At 46.2% G+C, this 21,011-nt stretch overlaps 1 protein-coding gene across 6 annotated transcripts in view; it reads left to right on the forward strand.

Moving 5' to 3' along the window:
- Positions 1 to 21,011, forward strand: part of ADCYAP1R1 (ADCYAP receptor type I) — a 1,274,377-nt gene that overhangs the window by 869,330 nt on the left and 384,036 nt on the right. For all 6 annotated transcript variants that reach the window (XM_069647708.1, XM_069647709.1, XM_069647714.1 and 3 more), the window contains exon 9: positions 5,156 to 5,309. In XM_069647708.1, coding sequence (XP_069503809.1) covers positions 5,156 to 5,309 — 154 coding nt within the window. The remainder of the gene's footprint in view (positions 1 to 5,155; positions 5,310 to 21,011) is intronic.

Consider the following 21,011-nt stretch of genomic DNA (forward strand, 5'->3'; position numbering starts at 1 on the left):
TGTGTTTTAGGAGCACAGCTAGGAGATGGGCCAGAAGAGTGTAAACTATTTTTACCTGTGCCAGTAGTCTTGAATACATGGTACTCCTCCGTCGAGCTGCAGCTACATATTTTGAGGTAGATGAGGCAGAATAGCATGAAATACTGGCGATTTGACATTAAGTTGGGATACACGTAAATGAGGTAGGGCGTTATGAGAGTACGTGTGCAGGTCTGTGATACAGATGGTTGCGTGGTGCACTGGCCATTGCACAACAAGTTCAGGCAGGAAGTGTAAAAGGCCTTGTTTGTTGGCCTTTGTCGGGGGCTGGCTTTGCCAGCCGGCTCCTGTGGACATCATTGGTTTAACGGCATACTGGCCAATCCGAGACAGGTGAGGGCAAGACACTGGAATCAGGTAGCTTGGAGGCCACAACAGCAGCAGCTACTGCAGAAAGGAGCACAGGCTCCGTAAAACAAACGAGGGGACACGCAGGGCTTACCTTTGATGCAGGGGAAGCCCAGGAACTGCTCATTGCAGAATTGCCCAGATGAAGATACAAAGCATTTGGACAGACAGGAAGTGTAGAAGGCTTATTCATTGGCCTTTGTCAGGGGCTGGCTTGGTTGAACCAACCAGTCTCAATGTCTTCTGGCGTTCCTGCAGCTTTGAGCTTTCAAAATCATCCCTGGTCCAGCCAGTGGATTGACCAACTCTGAATTGTGTTACCACACCAGAAGCATTGCTGGTCTGTGTTTTTGCCTGGAACTTCTTCCTGCAACTCAACTTCCTACCAAGTTTCTGGAAAGTCTTCTTTGATTGTGACTGGAGAGACACTTGCTGTTACACGTGTGCAGGCAATGTCACCGGAACCAACTTTCCTCCATCCGGTAGAGTGTCCTGAAGAGGCCTGCATCAGCGCCTGCTGCATTTCTTCATCATAAAGCAATGCACTCAGCTCCTCCATATCTTCTACTGGATCCAACGGCGTAAAAACCTACTTCCAGCAACTCCCAGTCGACCTGCAAAGTCATTTGAGAAAATCAGCCTAAGTGTTGTGAGTAATCGCAATAGTTACAGCCACCCCTACCTCCCCTTTAATAAACCTTAGAATAAACCTTTGTTTTCTAAATTTTAAAACATTTGTTTTCAAACCTGTTTTAAAAGGTAGAAAACGTTTCTTACTTACCAGTAAAATCCTTGAAAAAATCTTCTGGAATCTTTTTCACCTCCACAAGAAACCTTTCTAACTTCGTCCCCTCTCTGAAAGCACCTTTGTGCCTTTCGGGCACAAGGTCCCATTCGGCTTAGGGATTGAACTCATAAAGTTTGGGTATTATGCTTGTGAATTGGTTTTCCTAATTGCATAATGAGTTATCTTCCTTTCAGGTGTTTAAGTGAATTGTATTCATTTCTACAAACCTATGGTGATTGTTTATACGTTTTATAACTGCATGTTGTGTGACAATATTACCTGCTTGTTTCATTTTTCTAGTGTGTTTTGGGCCTATAATAAATAGAGTATTTTTCTACTTATCTGTTTAAGAAGAATTATTTTGTGATTAACTGTGTGGGCGCATTGTGGACCCCTGACCACACTCACTGACACCTGAGACTAACCTTTGACAACTCTTCACACTTATTTATTTTTACTTATTGAATATTTATAAGGCGCACTATACAGCAAAAAGTGTTTCCAGACGCCACAAGGCGAAAGAATTGGGTGGGATCGAACAGGGGAAATAAACACCAGTAACGGTTCTAGTAATCCTTGTGACATTCAGATGGTGCAGATACATGAAGTGCAGGGGGAGATGCATAACAGAGTGCTTTTCAGATGTAAAAACACAACAAATATACAGCAGGAGGTAGGATACAGAGTTGCACAGAGAAGTGGTACAGCTATACTGGGTGGCAGTGGAGAGAGGGGCAGGCAGCATCTCACAAGTCAGGTGGCGTGGGCAGTGACGTGATGGCCTAGGTGTTAAGGAGGAGAGACTCCTCTAATGAATTCTGGTGAGTCTGATGCTGACGGAGAGGAGGTTCCATAGTCTTGGGGTGTAAACAGAGAAGGTTTGTTTTCTGCACCTTTCCCTTTTGCAGCAGCGGATTTCAAGTCTGCATGTGGGCTTCTGGTTGTGAGCTGTTCACCGGAGATGGTGAGTTTCTCTGTGAGGTAGCTTGGTGACTTGAGTGCAACTGCCTTATAGATGGTGCATCAAGAATTGAAGGTGATTCATGCGTGCATTGGGAGCCAGTGAAGGTAGATGAGAGCCAGGGTGATGTGCTTGTATCTGTGTAGATCCTTGATCAGGCATGCAGCTGCATGTAGGATACTTCTCAGGGGGCTCAAGGGAGGAGAATGGGAGAACTATCCATTCTGTACTACATCCCCTTTCCTACAATAAAAATGGCGCAAAAAAGAAATAGGAATACTCGTTGATTGATTGATTTAGGTTTTTATAAAGCATGCATATGCTGGCAGCATCTTGGTGCTTAAGGATACAGGGCCTCATTACGACTCAGGCGGTAAGGGGTTTACGGCAGCGTTAACAGCGCCGACCCTTACCGCCTGATTACGAGGTCCCCTAGCGCCATGGTGCTTTTAACACCTGCTTTTAGCAGGTGTTAAAATCCATGGCGCTAAGGGACCATGGAGTTAATTACGCCACCGTAATTTACGGTGGCGTAATTAACGCCTTCCCCACTCCCATTATGCCCTATGGGGTAAAAATGGGAATGGGGAAGGGTAAATGGGGATTGGGGACTTACCGCCCCGCCAAGGTCGGAATGGGGCGGTAAGTCCGCCAACCACCATGGCGTAAACGTAGTTTACGCCATGGTGGTAAAGTCACGGCCCAGGCGGTAACTTACTGCCTGGGTCGTAATGAGGCCCACAGACAGGTGAAAAGTAGCCTAGAACAAGTGAGTCTTCAAGCATGCCTGAAAGTAATATGATCTTCTATGGCCCAAAGATCACGGGGCAACAAGTTCCACAGCTTAGCAGCTGCGATAGAAAATGACCTGCTCAGGCACAAGCGAACACCGGGGAGCAAATGTGCCTCCTGAAAGCAAAGAGAGCACCTCAGAACGTATGACTGAACATTTTCCTGCAGATACTCTGCCCTCAAGCCATTAAAGGCCCGGTGGACAGCGCGGAGAGCTTTAAAGTTGACCCTCTTTTGGACCATTAGCCAATGAAGCATGCAAATTATAGGTGAACTATGGACACCATAAGGGGTGTTAGTAGCTATAGGGGTCACCAGATATTGAAGCATTTGCAAACGATGGAATAGATACAAAGGTAGGGTGAGAAATAAGGAGTTACAGTAGTCCAGGTGGCTAAGAGTAAGAGAGGCAACCACCATGACTAGGAAGAAAGGGTAGAAACGTTTGAAGGACTTTTAGCTTGAAATAGCCAGACGTACAAACAGCAGCAGGCAGAACGGCAGTAGATAAAGATGATGTGAATTTGAAGCCCACATGTTTTACCTCAGATATGGGGGAAGGGCATGAGTTTAGCTCAGGGGGCATGAAGGCTGGCCACCAGACAGGAGAAGAAGTAAGAGGAGCAGAGCAGGCACCATGAGGGGGGTTCACCACCAGTACCTCCCTCTTGTCTCCATTTAACTGCAGCCAATTGCTGCCCATCCACCTACCCACAGACGCCAATCATCCTGTGTGCTGAGACGCTTTGTCCTGCTAGGCCAAGTCCAGTCGGAATATGATTTGTGTGTCATCAGCATAGGAGTAGCAGTGGAGGCCGTGGGTGCAGGTGAGCAAAACTAAAGGCTGAATATAGATGCTTAACAGGGACAGAGACAAGGCGGAACCCAGGACAGCATAGTAGGAGAGGAGGAAAAAGAAGATAGAGCTAGCATCTGGCTCCTGTCTGTCAAGAAGGATGTAAACTAGGAAAGGACCTGTCCCGAGAAGCCGACCAGGGAGAGGCGAGTGAGCAACATAGCATAATCCACTGTGTCGGATGCTGCTGATAGATCTAAAAGAATCTGGGCCCCCACCCGACCCTGATCTGCCAGATGAGTAAGATTGTCCAGTACGGAGGCAAGTGCACTTTCCGTGCCTTGACCAGGACAGAAGCCAGATGGGGAAGGTTCAAGAAATGTAGAGAGCTCCAGAAAGGAGATACGCAGAGGGTAAATTAGAGATGTTCAAGCAATTTCCTAAAATATGGTAGAGGTGAAATAGGACGGAAGTTAGCAAATACAGAGGGGTCCAACAGCAGCTTTTTCAGAAGTGGAATAATAAGGGATGTTTTCAATTCTACCGCAATGACCCCTTTTCGGCAGGAAAGATTAATTGCCTGACTAAACCACGGGATGACTTGTGTTATAATATCCTGGAGGAGCCCCAGAGGACTTGCATCTGAAAGTGAAACAGATTTAAGCAATTTAGTGGCTTTTAGAATTTCCTCACAGAAGAAGAGGGGAAAGGTAGACCACGACTCAGTGGAGGGCACAGGAGGAGTCAGCTGGTCAGGTGGGTCAATGTATAAGCTAGTCAAGCAGATGTGATCTCGTATATCACTTACTGTTTTTACAGAAAAATCAGAGAGACTGTCACAGAGAGACTGATTGGGAATTATACCGGCTTGAGTGTCAGTTTTGGCAGAGTTTGAGTGTCCCAAAGAAACAAGTTCCCTGGGCTGATTAATGGGCAATCTCCACATTTTGAGTGTAAAAAGTGTATTTAGCACTGTGAATCGCCTGGAGATAAATTTGGGAACTTACAGAAAGCTGGCCCTATAAGCCACTGAATAGCACCCTGGCCATTTGCATTCCGCGTGGAGCTTGATGGCACACAAGAAAAGATGCTAACAATCTCTCATCATCAATCTCAGAGATACCAGTGTTGAATGATATGTCTGTTCAAAGCAGTTATGCATTACTGAAAAAGATAAAGAACTACTGCAAATGCAAGAAAAAAATGGAGTGTGTCTTTGTACAATCAATATTTGTACGATGTTAGACTCACATACTCATTAGGATAAGTGAAGGGTTACCGAGGCGGGGTGGGAAAAACTTTCCTTTATTGCCTACGCATATAAACAAAATGTAAATTTAGTACAGCTGTTCAAACGTTTTCATGTTTTCCTTATATTTTAACATACTTCGCAATATAATGAAACTAACAGTTCTTTTCTTATTTCTTTTAGGTGGGCTGCAAAGCTGTCATGGTGTTTTTTCATTACTGTGTCATGTCCAACTACTTCTGGCTTTTTATTGAAGGATTATACCTCTTTACTCTGCTTGTTGAAACCTTTTTCCCAGAAAGAAGATATTTCTATTGGTACACCATCATTGGCTGGGGTATGTCCTGTTCATGTGTATTTCACTTGTGCGTTCTTTCAAATGTTGGTTGTTATCTTGTTCAACTGTTTTAAAGTGACAAAGGGTTAGAAACGCCCCTTATGTGTGGTATTGTACCAAACAAGACCGGAGGAGGGGTCATTATCTTGGCCCGAGGAAAAAAGCTGAGGGCCATAAATTGGGGAAATCATTCCTATCGATAATGACCTCTTCCGGTGTCTATAAGGTTATTAGCACATAGTGGTAGTAGCAATACATGTTTAGGAGTGTTGGTGGGGACGTAAACAACGTTACTTTAATAGAGAATAATGTAAACAGAAAAGCTGAGTTAGTAAATTAAATGTGGTTTTATGTTATAGAGTTTAAACATCAAGGTTGCCTTCATAACCTACGTATTTTTATTGCAAATTTAGCTAAACAGCATCAGGTATAACATGAACCTAGATTAAGGGCCTCATTACAACTCAGGCGTTAAGGGTTAACGCCACCGTTAACCCTTAACGCCTGATTCCGATTTTAACGCCTGCTTTTAGCAGGCGTTAAAATCCATGGCGCTAACCCGCCATGGTGCTAATTACGCCGCCGTAATTTACGGCGGCGTAATTAGCGCCTTCCCCACTCCCATTATGCCCTATGGGGCAAAAATGGGAATGGGGAAGGGAAAATGGGAAATGGGGATTTACCGCCCCACTCACCTTGGAATGGGGCGGTAAATCCGCCATCCACCATGGTGTAAACATAGTTTACACCATGGTGGTAAAGTTGGTGCAACTAGCACCAAGGTCGTAATGACCTCCTAAGTGTCATATAAAACTAATCAGTTTCTCTGGAATAAAGTATTTTCCCATGGTTTAGATTTCTTTTCAGTGAGTTTCATTGGATATTGCAGCAAAAAAAGGTCCTCCTAGAGAGGAAGAGTCTTGATGAAAGAAAGAGTGCCTGGACATCACAAATGTTCCTTCCCTATGCCAGTAGTTAGTGATTGCACTCGGAGAATTCTGTCTGGCTGAGAGGAGGTCACTTATGATGTCTATGTGCTGATAATACAGACGTATGTTTCAAAATTCTCTGCTGAGAAATCACATTAACCTTTATTCTATTCATATCTGCATTTAACTTTGGGACTGATTAATACAACGTTTTGTTTTCATGCAAGTGAAGGCATGCACAAAACATCTTAAAAATACATGTACTTCACAAAGGTGAAATGAATGAGCTAATCTCTAATGCACTTGTTTATCACCCCTGTGAAGGCTACTTTGCAATTAGGTGAAGGCAAGAGTGGAACCTGCAATGAAATGCGAGAAAACGCTAGCATATTCTTGTTTGGAACAGGTGTAAGGGATGGTATAATGCTTGGAAGCAGCATTTCTGAATTAGGACGGCCTGTGTTGTCATACTTTATTTTCTGTCCCTTAAACAGAGATCAAATTGCTGTTTTATTTGTTTTATTATAGTATAATGAGGTGGTTGGCCTTGATCATGAAATATGCTCACAGCACACATGTGGGTTCTTGGCAGTGGCAGCCTGTTCATAACGGGTGAGGGTGTGGTTCCCGCTTTCCCAGTTTCACTCTGGCCGGCCTCCCTTGTTCCTGAGCCCTCACCCACCAGTGAGGCAAAAAATCTGGGGGTCATCTTCGACTCTACACTCTCCTTCTCTTCTGACATCTGGGACATCTCGAAAAAATCCCACTAACAGCTGCGCCTCCTCAGAGGTATTCTACCTTTTCTCACCTTCCGCAAGAGGCTCACCATCTCCAGAGCCCTGGTTCTCTACATACTGGACTACTGCAACCGTATCTTTCTCAATCTTCCTACCTCTACTCCCCGAACTCTTCAGCTCATCCAGAACAGAACTGCAAGACTTATGTTTGGCCTCAAGCCCAGGGACCGCATCCCTCTGGCGCTGAAATCCCTCCACTGTCTCCCCGTGGCTGCAAGCATCAAGTTCAAGTCCCTCTGCATAGTCCACAGGTATTTTTTGGGCCGGGTCCCTTACTATCTACAACGCTTTCTTCCTAAATACTCTCCTTCTAGAGCCCACTGCTCGTCCTCCTCCAACTCTCTGTGAGTGAGCCGCTTTTCCAAACAGAGATTTGGGGGAAGATCCGTATCTTCTGCAGGTGCATCCCTCTGGAACAGCCTCCCTGCCTCTCTCGGTCTTGAGCCGCACCTCCTTAAGTTCCAGAGACACCTCAAGTGTCTTGCTCTTTCTCTTCTCCTCTCCCCTTCTAACCTCCTTTGTCCTCTCTCCTGTCTCCCTCCTCCTTTCTCTTCCCCAACTGCTCAGTTCACTGACTGGTCGCCTGGTGCACTTCCAGAGCCTCACAGGTCCTAGGCGGCCCCACCAGTCCTGCACTTATCTGCGGACCTCTGCACTCTGCTTGTCACTACTGCACCCGGAATACACTCTATGAGAGAGGCAACCACCCTGCACTTAACTGAGCGCACTTGTCTCCCCTTCCCTCTCACTTCCTGTCTGCACACTTGCATGAACTTGAATGTACTAGGCATAGCAAGATTGTCTGTCCTGTCCTCCCTCTATCTCACCCCCCTAGCTTGGTTGTGCCTGAAATACTTGCACATAGGTGCATTAGTGAGGACCAACCACCAATCAATCTGAATGTAGCTAGGCCTCATATGGTATTTTTGTTGTTCTGTATGACCCCCCCCCCCTTTTTTCTCCTCACTCCTTGTCATGCACTTGCACTATCTGACAAGTGGTTAGGCATGGTTGATTGCATGCTCTCCCTCCGACCCCTTTTATCATTCCTTCCTTCATGCACTTGCACTAGAAGAACTGCTTCTTGTCCAGTATTCTAGTTATTTTTGTTAGATCATTCAGAAACTTCAAGGCCTAAGAATAACAACTGTTTTCTCTTGTTCCCTTCCCACCTTGAAGCGCTTTGAAGCACTGCACCTGTGCATAAGCACCTTAAAAATAAACAATTACAATTACAATCACTTCAATTTATGGACATGCTGACACTGCTGAAAAGCGCAATGCTGCCCATCTGTCAGCCCTATGGAGAGCATTCTGCATGTCAGAACCATGTGTTGCCCACCAGCAAAACAACTGTGCAGCTCTGTTGTGTGACGGAGCACAGTCCATGCATGAGGGACTACAGGGCTGCTGTTCCTAAATGTCTAAGGTGCCACTCATGAGCTCTAGTTCAGGCGAGGCCTTGAGAGCTTCTGATTTGGAGCACCAACCTTCAGAAAATAGTGCACGTTGAAAGTATGAATCCCGACCCACAGGGCCTCCTATAGACCATATGGAAGCTGGACAAATGAAGGAAAGTGTGTTTAGATCTCTTACCTATGGGTTTCCAATTTACATATGTGCAGCCAGGCCCAAGGGGCCAGTGTGGTTTTGAGGGACCAGTGGGACATCTCTCACCTTCATCTTTGACTCTCTTTCCATTTACCACCACCCAATCCATGTCTGAAAATCTGCTACCGCTGGCGCGGCTCACATTATCGAAACCACTATTACTTGGATGTGCTTCAACCACTTGAGTGGCTGGGCAGTTTGATCCTGACTACTTCTCTTTGGGTTACCCAGGAAGCAACAGCTACCCTTTCATAATAAGCAGTGCTGTGTGCTTGTTTGATGGTGATTCTGAGATACAGCACCTTCTGATCTACCTCCTCAAGGGAGGGCCTTTTGTCCTTAGGGGACAGTTTTGTTTGGGCTTTTGGCCACACTGATCTCGAACAGGGATCCCTATGTTGTTGAATGTAGGGTGAACCTAGGAACCACCACTGATTCCACCCCTGCCCCTTTTCAGTCTGACGAATGAACCCAGGCCCATCCTTTGGCGTTTTTAATGATTCTGTTGAATCTCTCCACTATCCGTTGCTTCAGGGATGGCATGCAGCACCTGTATGGTGCTCTATGGCATTGTCAATCAAATACTTTCTTATCCATTTAGAATTAAACTGCAACCCAATATGTAAAAGAAAGGTATTTAGAAAGCCTTCCATCTAAAAATCCTCATGAAAGAATTGTATAGCTTTTTAACTATCAGCATTCCAAATGATGGTGACCTCTACCCACTATGTCAACAGCTGTGTTAGCACTAAGCAATATATGCGTATGTCCCTCGCAAGGGATCAGACCACCATATGTATAACAAATCTTTCAAAAGGTAGGCCCAGAATGGTGGGTTGCATCATCAGACACTTCTGACTCACACATAATATCTAGGTGTGTGCATAAAGGATACAGTCCAAACACAGCTCCCTCAACTTGGGTGTCAAAGCCAGGCCCCCAGTAGTCACTGTGGATGCATTGCGTCATCTCTAACATCCCTTGCTGGCATGTGTGGCCCAGTTTCACAATGTAATTGAAAATGATATGGGGTAGGATGATCTTGTCACCTCTTTTCAGGATGCCTCCCTCCTATGTATAACTCACCCATGATGTGCCCCAAGGCTAATAAACCAATGGCTCTTTGGCTTGTTCAACAAGCCTCCCTTTACCTGTTTAGTTGTTTGTAATGTAGTCCTGTCCACTAGCATCGCTTTGTCCCATCCTGCTTTAGGGATGGAGCAACCCATGACTGCACCTAATGCTATTACACTGCCTCAATGTTGTCCTCAATATCCGTAATAAATGAAAGCCACTCTGTGGTTCGATTCGTGACATAGGATATGTATGACACCTTATACCCCTGTTCCTGCATAGCAGTCAACCATCTTCATATTCTTTACCCAGGCTTTTCGATGACAAGATTCCCTTTAATGCCTGACACTGGACACCATATAACTCAATCACATTTGCGCAATCATTGTATTGGTACATGCTGAAATGTAAACCATGGGTATTTAATTGTTTCAGTCCAAATGCAGAGTGACTGCACAAAAAGTTCCCAGAGCTTCATTTATTCAAATGCAAACATAGACTGGCCTACATAGATAGCAACCAGTGTCTTCATGAGTAGAATTGCATTATCCAATCTTCCATTGTAAATAGTGGGCACAAAGGGAACGCACATCCCGGCTGGTAAAATCACAAATAGGTTTACATTCATCAACTAGTTTTCCCTCTGACTTACCCCTAGTGGCAGCAAGTGGTAGTAAACCAAAGTTAAAACGGGGAAGCGAATGCTTTCTTTAGAACATATGCATGATCCATGTAACACAACTCATTACATGCAGCAGCTATCAGTATGTAAGATGGCACTGTTGATTTTAGAAGCTCCAGATCCTCAACCATGCTACTTATAATCTGGGTCTACCAAAATGTACACAATGGGACACTTAATTCATACATGAACATTGGTTATGTTAAAATGGCTTCTTTCTACCCTGTGTTCAGGACTGAGAGCCAATGACACCCAGCTATGCTACAGGATTACGTGCATGCTTTCCTTGGCTCACTTTGTTGCACCAATAGCTGCGCAGACAAGGTCAACTCTTACTAGTGGAATAGAGTGATTTATGGATATAGGATGGCAAGCTGACATTTATTTCGGGAATGTCAACACAATAATGTTATTAAATAATACTTTTTCTTTTGTGACCGTGGGCTTCATTACGAGGCTGGCCATAGCCATGCCTGTAATACAGGCAGTATTTAATTTTTTCTGGCGCCCAGAAATGAGCAATTACCGGGTCATTATGGTTTTGACGGTCCCGGTATTTGCCCATTCCTTGGTGCCAGGAAAAATTCTTCCCCATACCCATTGAGCCCCATAGGACTCAATGGGCCTCATTACGACCCAGGCGGTAAGTTACCGCCTGGGCCGTGACTTTACCACCATGGCGTAAACTACGTTTACGCCATGGTGGTTGGCGGATTTACCGCCCCATTCCAACCTTGGCGGGGGGGTAAATCCCCATTTTCCCATTTTCCCTTCCCCATTCCCATTTTGCCCCATAGGGCATAATGGGAGTGGGGAAGGCGTTAATTACGCCACCGTAAATTACGGTGGCGTAATTAACATCAAGGTCCCTTAGCGCCATGGATTTTAACACCTGCTAAAAGCAGGTGTTAAAACCTCCATGGCGCTAAGGGACCTCGGAATCAGGCGGTAAGGGTCGGCGCTGTTTACGCCGCCGTAAAACCCTTACCGCCTGAGTCGTAATGAGGCCCAATGGGAATGGGGAAGCCGGAAGCACCAGCAGGTCCGACCTGGCGGGCAGAAAGGCACCCGCGAGCACAACTCGTAGTTTGCCGGTCTGGGAATTACAGTACCGGCAGGCTTACCGGTCCCGTATTTCCCAGACCGGCAAACCTATAATGAGGCCCAGTGAATGCTGAATGTGCATGTTTAGTTTATAGATAAGTGCTGATTGGGTACAATGAATCTTCAAATGATCAGGGCCACTTTCCTCTCCAATATGTTAATGGTCCATCGGGTCCTTTGGTTACCAAAGTCATGTGCAGGAATGCACTATCACCCAGTGGCAAAGGGCAGATATGAGCCTTGACACTCTGGTTCCACTTCTCTAATGTGGCTACCGAACCACGATCTGCAGACTACCACCTAATGATCTTCTTTGGTGGTGGTAAATATATTTTCATGAAGTACTCTGATGCCCAGTAGTTAAAATCCTTATTTGAGGGACTAAGCTCCAGATGTCCATCAGAATGATGGTAGGTTATGTTTGATAACTAGCACTTTCAGTTCACGTACATTTGCTGTAGCACAGTAGGTGTGTTTGTCACAAAAGTTTTATATACTTTAGTGTATCAATCTCAGAGAGAGGAAAGGGTGAATCAGCTTTGCCCGGATTTGGTTCTGAGTTTTGGCATATGGACACAGTTATATTCAATGATTGCTCAACACACATAGCTATCTCATCACACATAGCTATCTCATCACACATAGCTATCTCATCACACCTTGTGGAACAGAAATGTGTTAATATGCATGTCAACTTACCATTGGCTGTAATCAACATCCTCCCCAAATAAAGGTGAACGTACAAGCAGTGCACCACCGAACACCCTAGCTGTATATACTACAATAAACACAGAACACATTACATAATTAATTGATGAGATCAGAACCTAGTTGTTAACCGCCAGATAGCAGCCTCAGATGCTCAGCAGCTAACTATACAATCTCATGACAGGTGGCATTTATTTTTTGCAAAATAGAAATGTGCACTTTCTTCTTTGCATAAGGCAGTCACACCATAGCCCCTCAAAGAGTAGGGTTCAAGGGAAAATGGCCTTCTTACCCACCAGGCTTTTGACAGATGTCTTCCTTGTCAGGAACTCATTCAGTAAGACAATTGTGCATGTCAACCAGGTCCCTTAGTTCACAGATATCAGCATTTATAGAATGGTCAGCTTCCTCCTTCACAAAAATAGGGCAACTGGCAGAGTACACCTTTGGCTGCGAAGTTGTAGTAGCACCTTGTCTTCTGCTAAAGGGTACCTTGTTCACTGCTGAATACACTGTAGAGCAGGATGCCTCTTCCTTTCTTGTGGCGAGATGACCACATCCCCTACCAGATCTTGGTCTCCGTACCTATGGCAACCTGCTTGATAAGAAACATTTTACATAGAAATTCCTACATGCGCATTGTCTTGAACACTGATCAGAGTAATGGCTATCTTAGAAAAAATATATATGCAATATCATAATGGTACAAGCAAAACCTTTATGTCCAATTAGTGACTCTAGTGAGCATGGAAAGACTCTCCATAGCAAATACTGAACTGAGCAGTGTCTGCTCTACCACCATAATAACTACCTCTTGTCTTCCTCTCAATGGCAATGTTTTCATTCTGTTAACAATAGCTCATCTCAGGTGACAATGAGTGTTCTCCCGGATATCATCCCAGACACCCTAATAGTGTTCCATGGTCCTAATGGACCAAAGACTATTTCGGATGGGATTCTTCTGTTTGGCCATGATGACTGCCTTTTTCCCCTCAGGTTCTGGCCTTACAACATAGGTGTCTCTTTTAATGGGAAGGATTACAACAAATATGTTTAGACTGTGGTAGCCTTGGGTGCTACTATACATATTATCGGGTTGCTAGTGTTCTAGGGCCCACCCTTGTGGTATCATACCCACTCTGTCCAATGTTAATCCTATCCTTGCATAGTGCCCTTGTTGTATAATCTTTATTCTGCACAGGGAGGAGCTGAAAGTCCTTTGCAGAAGCAGAGTGTCCTTGTAGGAAGGAGATTTGGTGCTGCAGTACACAAAATGGTTGAAAAGCTTGTTGTCCACAGAAAACAGCAAAGCATTTTCATTAGATTGGTGTTTGCAAGACACAGTCAGGCTGATCTTCCACATGGTCCACTTTGGTTTGGCGTTGTCTTCTTTCAGCGACACGTTCCACAGCTTGACTTCCATTGTTTGACTAAGTTTATGTTTGTTTATGTTTATTTAATTGTAAAGCGTGCCTGGCCCAAAGGCATCTGGGCGCATATCATTTGTTACAGTTACATATGGACAACAATGTACAATTACACAGTGTACAATTACACATATTTACAAGCAGCATGAGCGAAGGGTAAGCAGTTAAAATAAGCAGTACGCAAAAATATATAAGACTGTACATATGGGAGGCAGACACTTAAACAATTAGTGCAGACCAGGGGACGATAATAAGATCAATAATGTACATGCAGAGTTAATGTAGAGTGAACCGGCTTAGACATCTTGGGTCGCCAGCCATGTCTTGGCTTTGTGCTTGAAGGCGTGGAAAGAAAGTTCGTTCCTGATAGGGATGGGCAAAGAGTTTCATAATTTAGCTGCGAGGACAGGGAAACTCTCTCCACCAGCTTTTTGAAGTTTGTTTCTGGGTACAATGAGACTGTAAGTTTTGTCGGATCTCTGTGGGCGTGTCGAGGAATGGTGAGCAAAGCGGTTAGCCAGGTAAGTGGGGGCCTGATTGTTTACACATTTATGTGTGAGAGCAAGCATTTGAAGTGATATTCTTTGGGTGACCGACAGCCAATGAAGGCTTCGCCTAGTGTCCGTCAGGTGTGAAGATCTATGGAAGTTAAGGGCCGCCCTAATGGCATTATTTTGCGTAATCTGGAGTTTATTTAAGTTGCGTTGGCTAGTCCCCAGATACAGTGCATTACAGTAATCCAGTTTGGACATAACCAATGTCCTGGCGAGTATGGTGCAGTTGGAAGTGGTGAGAAAAGGGCGACAGGCTGAAATCAATTTTCAGGTGTATGCAGAAGCTGAAATGACAGCGTTAGTTTGTCTGTTGAGCGAGAGTGTGGAATCAAGGTAGATTCCGAGGGTTTTGGTATTGTGAGAGACCTGGATGGTGTTACCATCAATGTTAAAGGCTTTAAAAGCCGGGTCCAATTTGTTGAGCTGGTTTTGTGAGCCGAGGATGAGGAGCTCTGTCTTATCATCATTAAAACAGAGCTCATGTTGCGCCATCCAAGCCTGAATGACTTGATAGACCTCATTCAAAGCCTTAGTGTCTATAGTGTGGTCACCCGTAATGGGAATGAGTATCTGGGTGTCATCCCCTACACTGCAGCGACGCCATCGGGAGGGCTGGAGCCCTGCCGCTCATCACCCGCCCTACATCAGGAATGCAGCACCTCACCACGACGAAGCTACATCGAAGGTACTAGGGCTGTGTGTGTAGCATTGCACCCCCCTGCCTGTGCCCTGCCCTCATGCTACTGAAGTGCCCACGCAGCGCCATCTCCTTTTTTACTGAAAGTTAGGAAATCCAGTCCGTGCAAGAAGCGTGCGAGCGCCCCTAAAATGGCTGCTGCTCCATTTGGCTTCCTTGGTTGCTAAGCAACCTCCTCAGCTGATCTCTCGAGCAGAGCGCTCTGATTGGCTCTGCAGGCCCTTTTCCTCCGGCCAGCAGCACCGGAAGGCGAGAGCCGGCCCGCCCACTACAAGGCCCGCCACGATAAGGCTGGAGCCTGTCTCTGCCCTCATTCCCCTACACTGCAGCGACGCCATCAGGAGGGCTGGAGCTCTGACCCTCTTCACCCGCCCTACATCAGGAATGCAGCACCTCGCCACGACGAAGCTACATCGAAGGTACTAGGGCCGTGAGTGTAGCATTGCACCCCCCTGCCTGTGCCTTGCCCTCATGCTACTGAAGTGCCCACGCAGCGCCATCTCCTTTTTTGTTGAAAGTTAGGAAATCCAGTCCGTGCAAGAAGCGTGCGTGCGCCCCTAAAATGGCCACCGCTCCATTTGGGTTCCTTGGTTGCTAAGCAACCTCCTCAGCTGATCTCTCGAGCAGAGCGCTCTGATTGGCTCTGCAGGCCCTTTTCCTCCGGCCAGCAGCACCGAAAGGTGAGAGCCGGCCCGCCCACTACAAGGCCCGCCACGATAAGGCTGGAGCCTGTCTCTGCCTGTCTCGCTGCACGAACCGCGAGTCGCTAACCGATGCCCGTCGCCGCCTCCATCGATAAAAACCCCAAGCACTCAGTGCACGCGGACCAGCATCTGCCTACTGCTCCTCAACTGGTGCCCACAAAGCCACCTACATCGCCGCCCCTGTGCCCTGCCTCCAGTGGAATACATGCCATGTCAGGACCTGTACGGTACCCGCAACCACCCGTAAGCACACTGCGCCTCGCTAACTGTTAAATCTGACAACTCAACACTGACATTAACCTCTCTGGTACTCCTCAGTGTGCCACAAGCATTGTACTGTATCCTCCACCTTGTAGCCATAGCTGACCATCCAACTGCAAGCCTATCGCCAGTCCTCATACTTCTATGCATACTCCCCACCGTCTATGCGCACTGCCCATATCTGCCATGTGACTGTGCCTAGCCACCTAGCTCCACGTCAACGTGTATATACCAGCCTATGCACCTAGCCTATAGTCGAACCTGCCTATTTGTATGCACCTAGCCTATGGTCGAATCTGCCTACCTGTATGCACCTAGCCTATAGTATCTGTATGCACCTAGCCTAAAGTCGAATCTCCCTACCTGTATGCACCTAGCCTATAGTATTTGTATGCACCTAGCCTATAGTATTTGTATGCACCTAGCCTAAAGTCGAATCTGCCTACCTGTATGCACCTAGCCTATAGTATCTGTATGCACCTAGCCTAGAGTCGAATCTGCCTACCTGTATGCACCTAGCCTATAGTATTTGTATGCACCTAGCCTATAGTATTTGTATGCACCTAGCCTAAAGTCGAATCTGCCTATTTGTATGCACCTAGCCTATGGTCGAATCTGCCTACCTGTATGCACCTAGCCTATAGTATTTGTATGCACCTAGCCTATAGTATTTGTATGCACCTAGCCTAAAGTCGAATCTGCCTACCTGTATGCACCTAGCCTATAGTATCTGTATGCACCTAGCCTAGAGTCGAATCTGCCTACCTGTATGCACCTAGCCTATAGTATTTGTATGCACCTAGCCTAAAGTTGAATCTGCCTATTTGTATGCACCTAGCCTATGGTCGAATCTGCCTACCTGTATGCACCTAGCCTACAGTATCTGTATGCACCTAGCCTAAAGTCGAATCTGCCTACCTGTATGCACCTACCCTATAGTATTTGTATGCACCTAGCCTATAGTATTTGTATGCACCTAGCCTAAAGTCGAATCTGCCTACCTGTATGCACCTAGCCTATAGTATCTGTATGCACCTAGCCTAGAGTCGAATCTGCCTACCTGTATGCACCTAGCCTAAAGTCGAATCTGCCTATTTGTATGCACCTAGCCTATGGTCGAATCTGCCTACCTGTATGCACCTAGCCTACAGTATCTGTATGCACCTAGCCTAAAGTCGAATCTGCCTACCTGTATGCACCTAGCCTATAGTATTTGTATGCACCTAGCCTAAAGTCGAACATGCCTATTTGTATGCACCTAGCGTGTGGTCGAATCTGCCTACCTGTATGCACCTAGCCCATAGTATTTGTATGCACCTAGCCTAAAGTCGAATCTGCCTATCTGTATGCACCTAGCCTATAGTATTTGGATACACCATCTGCCTACCTGTATGCACCTAGCCTATAGTATTTGTATGCACCTAGCCTAAAGTCGAATCTGCCTATCTGTATGCACCTAACCTATAGTATTTGGATACACCTAGCCTAAAGTCAAATCTTGCCTATTTTTGTACTTACCTATACCCCTCACCCATACCCCAGGCAACGCCTTAGGCAACGCCCACCACACTTAACATGGCCTCCGTCCACCACAACAGGCCTCCATGTTCTGACTCCATTCGCCCTACTCCATTCCTACCAGCTTTACTTGCACACGAGCGCCACATCCACCAATCCATACCCACTAACACCGTCCCCAACCCCAAATCCACTGCCAGAAGCACATCTCACACGTTACCAGTGCACATAAGAAACACAAGAGCCCGCACCTCCACAGCTCACACTAATACTCACAAACCCACACTGCAGTCACTCCCCACGCCCTCTACTATCACTCCCTCTCCCACACCCCAACTCCCCGCCAGTAAACTCCATACCAACACTACCAAACACCACACTAACCCCGCCAAACCAAGCACACTCGAACCATCCCAAATCCAACTGGCTCTCATTAACGTTAGATGTCTTCAAGCACACGCCACTGAAATACACGACTTAATCACTGACCTCGAGCTAGATGCTCTAGCCATTACAGAAACTTGGCTGCATGAAGCCTCTGGACCAGCCATAATGCAGTCCCTCCCCCCTGGGTACATCATCCTCCGTCAAGATAGACCAACACACAAAGGCGGAGGTGTGGCTCTTATAGTCAAAGAAACACTGAAGGCTAGACAAATTAAACCCATCACGTCTGAGAACTTCGATGCCCTATCAGTGAAAATCTCCCTCTCTCCCAACGACACCATGACAATGCACCTCATCTACCGGCCGCCAGGCCCACTCCTGAACTTCCAAGCCGACATCCTACACCTCGTAGGGAACAACCTCAAACCCAACACTAAAGCCATACTCCTAGGAGACATGAACCTCGGACTCAATGACACTAAAGACAAACACAGCAAAACCTTTGCTAAAGCCCTTCTAGACCTACAATTCATCCAGAGAGTTGACTTTGCCACTCACACTAAAGGTTGTATACTAGACTGGCTAGTCGACCACAACTGCAGGGTAGACATCAGCTCAAACACGCCACAACCATGGACCGACCACCACCTCATTCACTTTTACATCCCAACTAAGACAGCTATTAGTCAGAACACTCCTATGCAAGCTGCCCTAGCCAGATCTAATAAGCTACTCACCAAAGAGAGAATGTGTCCACTCCTAGAAGTCTCAGCATTAGCATCACCCTCCTCCAACAACCCCGAAGAACTAGTCGAACTTTACGACACCACCATCAAAGAGATCATCGACACAATTGCCCCATTAGAGACAAAAAAAGAGAAACAATTCTTCCACGTCAACTCATGGTTCAACCAAGACCTGCGTGACCTAAAAACACTCAAAAGACAAGCACTCAAAAAATGGCAATCCTGCCCCTCCGCCCCACTACGCGACTCATACCTAACTATTGTTAAACAATACAAAAGCGCCATAGCCAAAGCTAAAGCTGACTCATACAACACTAGAATCGACAATGCCCAATCACACTCAAAAGAACTATTCACTATCTTCAACGAACTAGTCATACCACCCGCATCCAAACATCAAACAGTCAAAGACGTGAAATGGTGTGATGACATCCAGAAGGCTATGCTCGACAAAATAGACCTACTCCAAAAGAAAATCAAAGCCAACCTTGACAGTCTACCCAAGTCTCCTCACAAAACGTGGATTGCCTCCAGCCCTAAACACCATACCCAACAAAACAGCAATCCCCACCACCATTTACCTTTAGAAAGGTAACCGCTCCTGAGGTCCTACGCATCATGAAACAAATAAAACCCTCACTTTGTAAGCAGGACATCGGTCCAGCAAACTTAATCAAAGACTGTGACGAGCCCCTACCCCACTTCATTGCTACCTTTATTAATGCCTCATTCGCCACTGGCTTAGTACCCTCTTCCCTCAAGGAAGCCTGGGTTCGCCCACTACTAAAAAAGCCCACTCTAGACCCTGACTCACCCAACAAATACAGACCCATTACAAAAGTGCCATTCTTGCTGAAAATCCTGGACAAGGCCGCTTACCTACAGATACAAGCCTACCTTGAATCTCACAACATCCTAGGTAAGAGACAGTCCGGTTTTCGCCCACGCCATGGCACAGAGTCAGCGTTACTCGACCTAAAGAACCAACTCCTAAACAATATGGATAAAGGCAAATGTGCCATCCTCTTACTCCTTGACCTGTCGGCGGCGTTCGACCTAGTCGACCACAAAACCTTAAAGACACACCTCACCAACACAGCTCACTTTTCGGATGAAGCCACAACATGGATCTCATCCTTCTTGGAGGGCAGAGCTATGAGGGTCTACTCAGACCAAGCATCAGCCACTCCCTCCCCTATTAACTGTGGTGTACCACAAGGGTCCTGCACCTCCCCCACACTATACAATGTATTCACACTCCCGTTATTCAATGACCTAGAAGAATTTCGGCATAACATTCACCAATTATGCCAACGATACTCAAATCCTTCTCCCACTAACTGGTGATTACGAGCAAGACCTAAAAACCCTACAAAACACTTATGCCATCATCCAGGCATGGATGGCAGCCAATGGCCTCTGTCTCAATGGAGACAAGATAGAGATCTTACTGGTGGGCCCCAAAGAAACCCTCAGCAAACTAGACAGCAAATACAGTACCTTCTTAATTGAGAACTCGGTAATCTCCATCTCCTCTGCGGTACAAACACTGGGAGTATACCTAGATTCTACCCTGTCCGTGGACAGACATGTCAGTTACATCTCCTCGTCAGCAGCCCTAACAACCAAAATAATCAACGCAGTAAAGCCCCATCTGTCCACTACAAACAGCCTCAACATCGCTAGGGCCACCATAGGCGCTAAACTGGACTACTGCAACGTCCTGCTGCTAGGCACCTCTGCCAAAAACATTAATAGACTTCAGATTGCACATAACAACGCTCTGAGAGCAGCCCTCAATATTCCAAAGAGGGAACACATCTCCCTAGCAAGACAAAATGCCCACTGGCTCCCAGTCAAAGAGAGCATTCAGTTTAAGACTCTCACCATTACCCACAGATGCATATCCCAATCTGCCCCTAGCTACCTCACGGAACGGATACAACCAGTCCAGTCACTCAGACCCAAAAGGGACTTGTACGCCAACCAACTAGCAATCCCCAACTTCACTAGAGTTAAAGCTGGCGCCTCGAGTTTCGAAGTCCTAGCGCCAAAAGCCTGGAACTCCTTACCGCCTAAACTCAGAGCTGAAACATCCCTCATAGCTTTCAGAAAAGCTCTGAAAACCACCCTATTTAAGTGAATCTCACTCATAATACTACTGCACGTTACCATGTCTGTTAATTACAACTGTACTAGACTCACTGTTCCCATGTAACCTTGGAACTGTAGCCATGCCCGTAACCATGTCTCCATGTCTGTTCTCGTTATATTTACCATGACAAGTAAACTCTCTTGTAACAGCGCCACGATGCCTGAGGGCAGCTGTGCGCTTTAAAAATGCAAATAAAATAAAATAAAATAAATCAGCATAATTGGTGTATGTGACACTCAGATAGTCCGATATGTCAAAAAGGGGTTTAGTGAACACATTATAGAGTGTGGGAGAAACACAAGATCCTTTGGGGACCCCACATAGGACTGGTGAGGGTCCGGCCGAGGC

This window comes from Ambystoma mexicanum, chromosome 2q (genome assembly GCF_040938575.1).
Source record: "Ambystoma mexicanum isolate Mex_15411 chromosome 2q, UKY_AmexF1_1, whole genome shotgun sequence".
NCBI lineage: Eukaryota > Metazoa > Chordata > Amphibia > Caudata > Ambystomatidae > Ambystoma > Ambystoma mexicanum.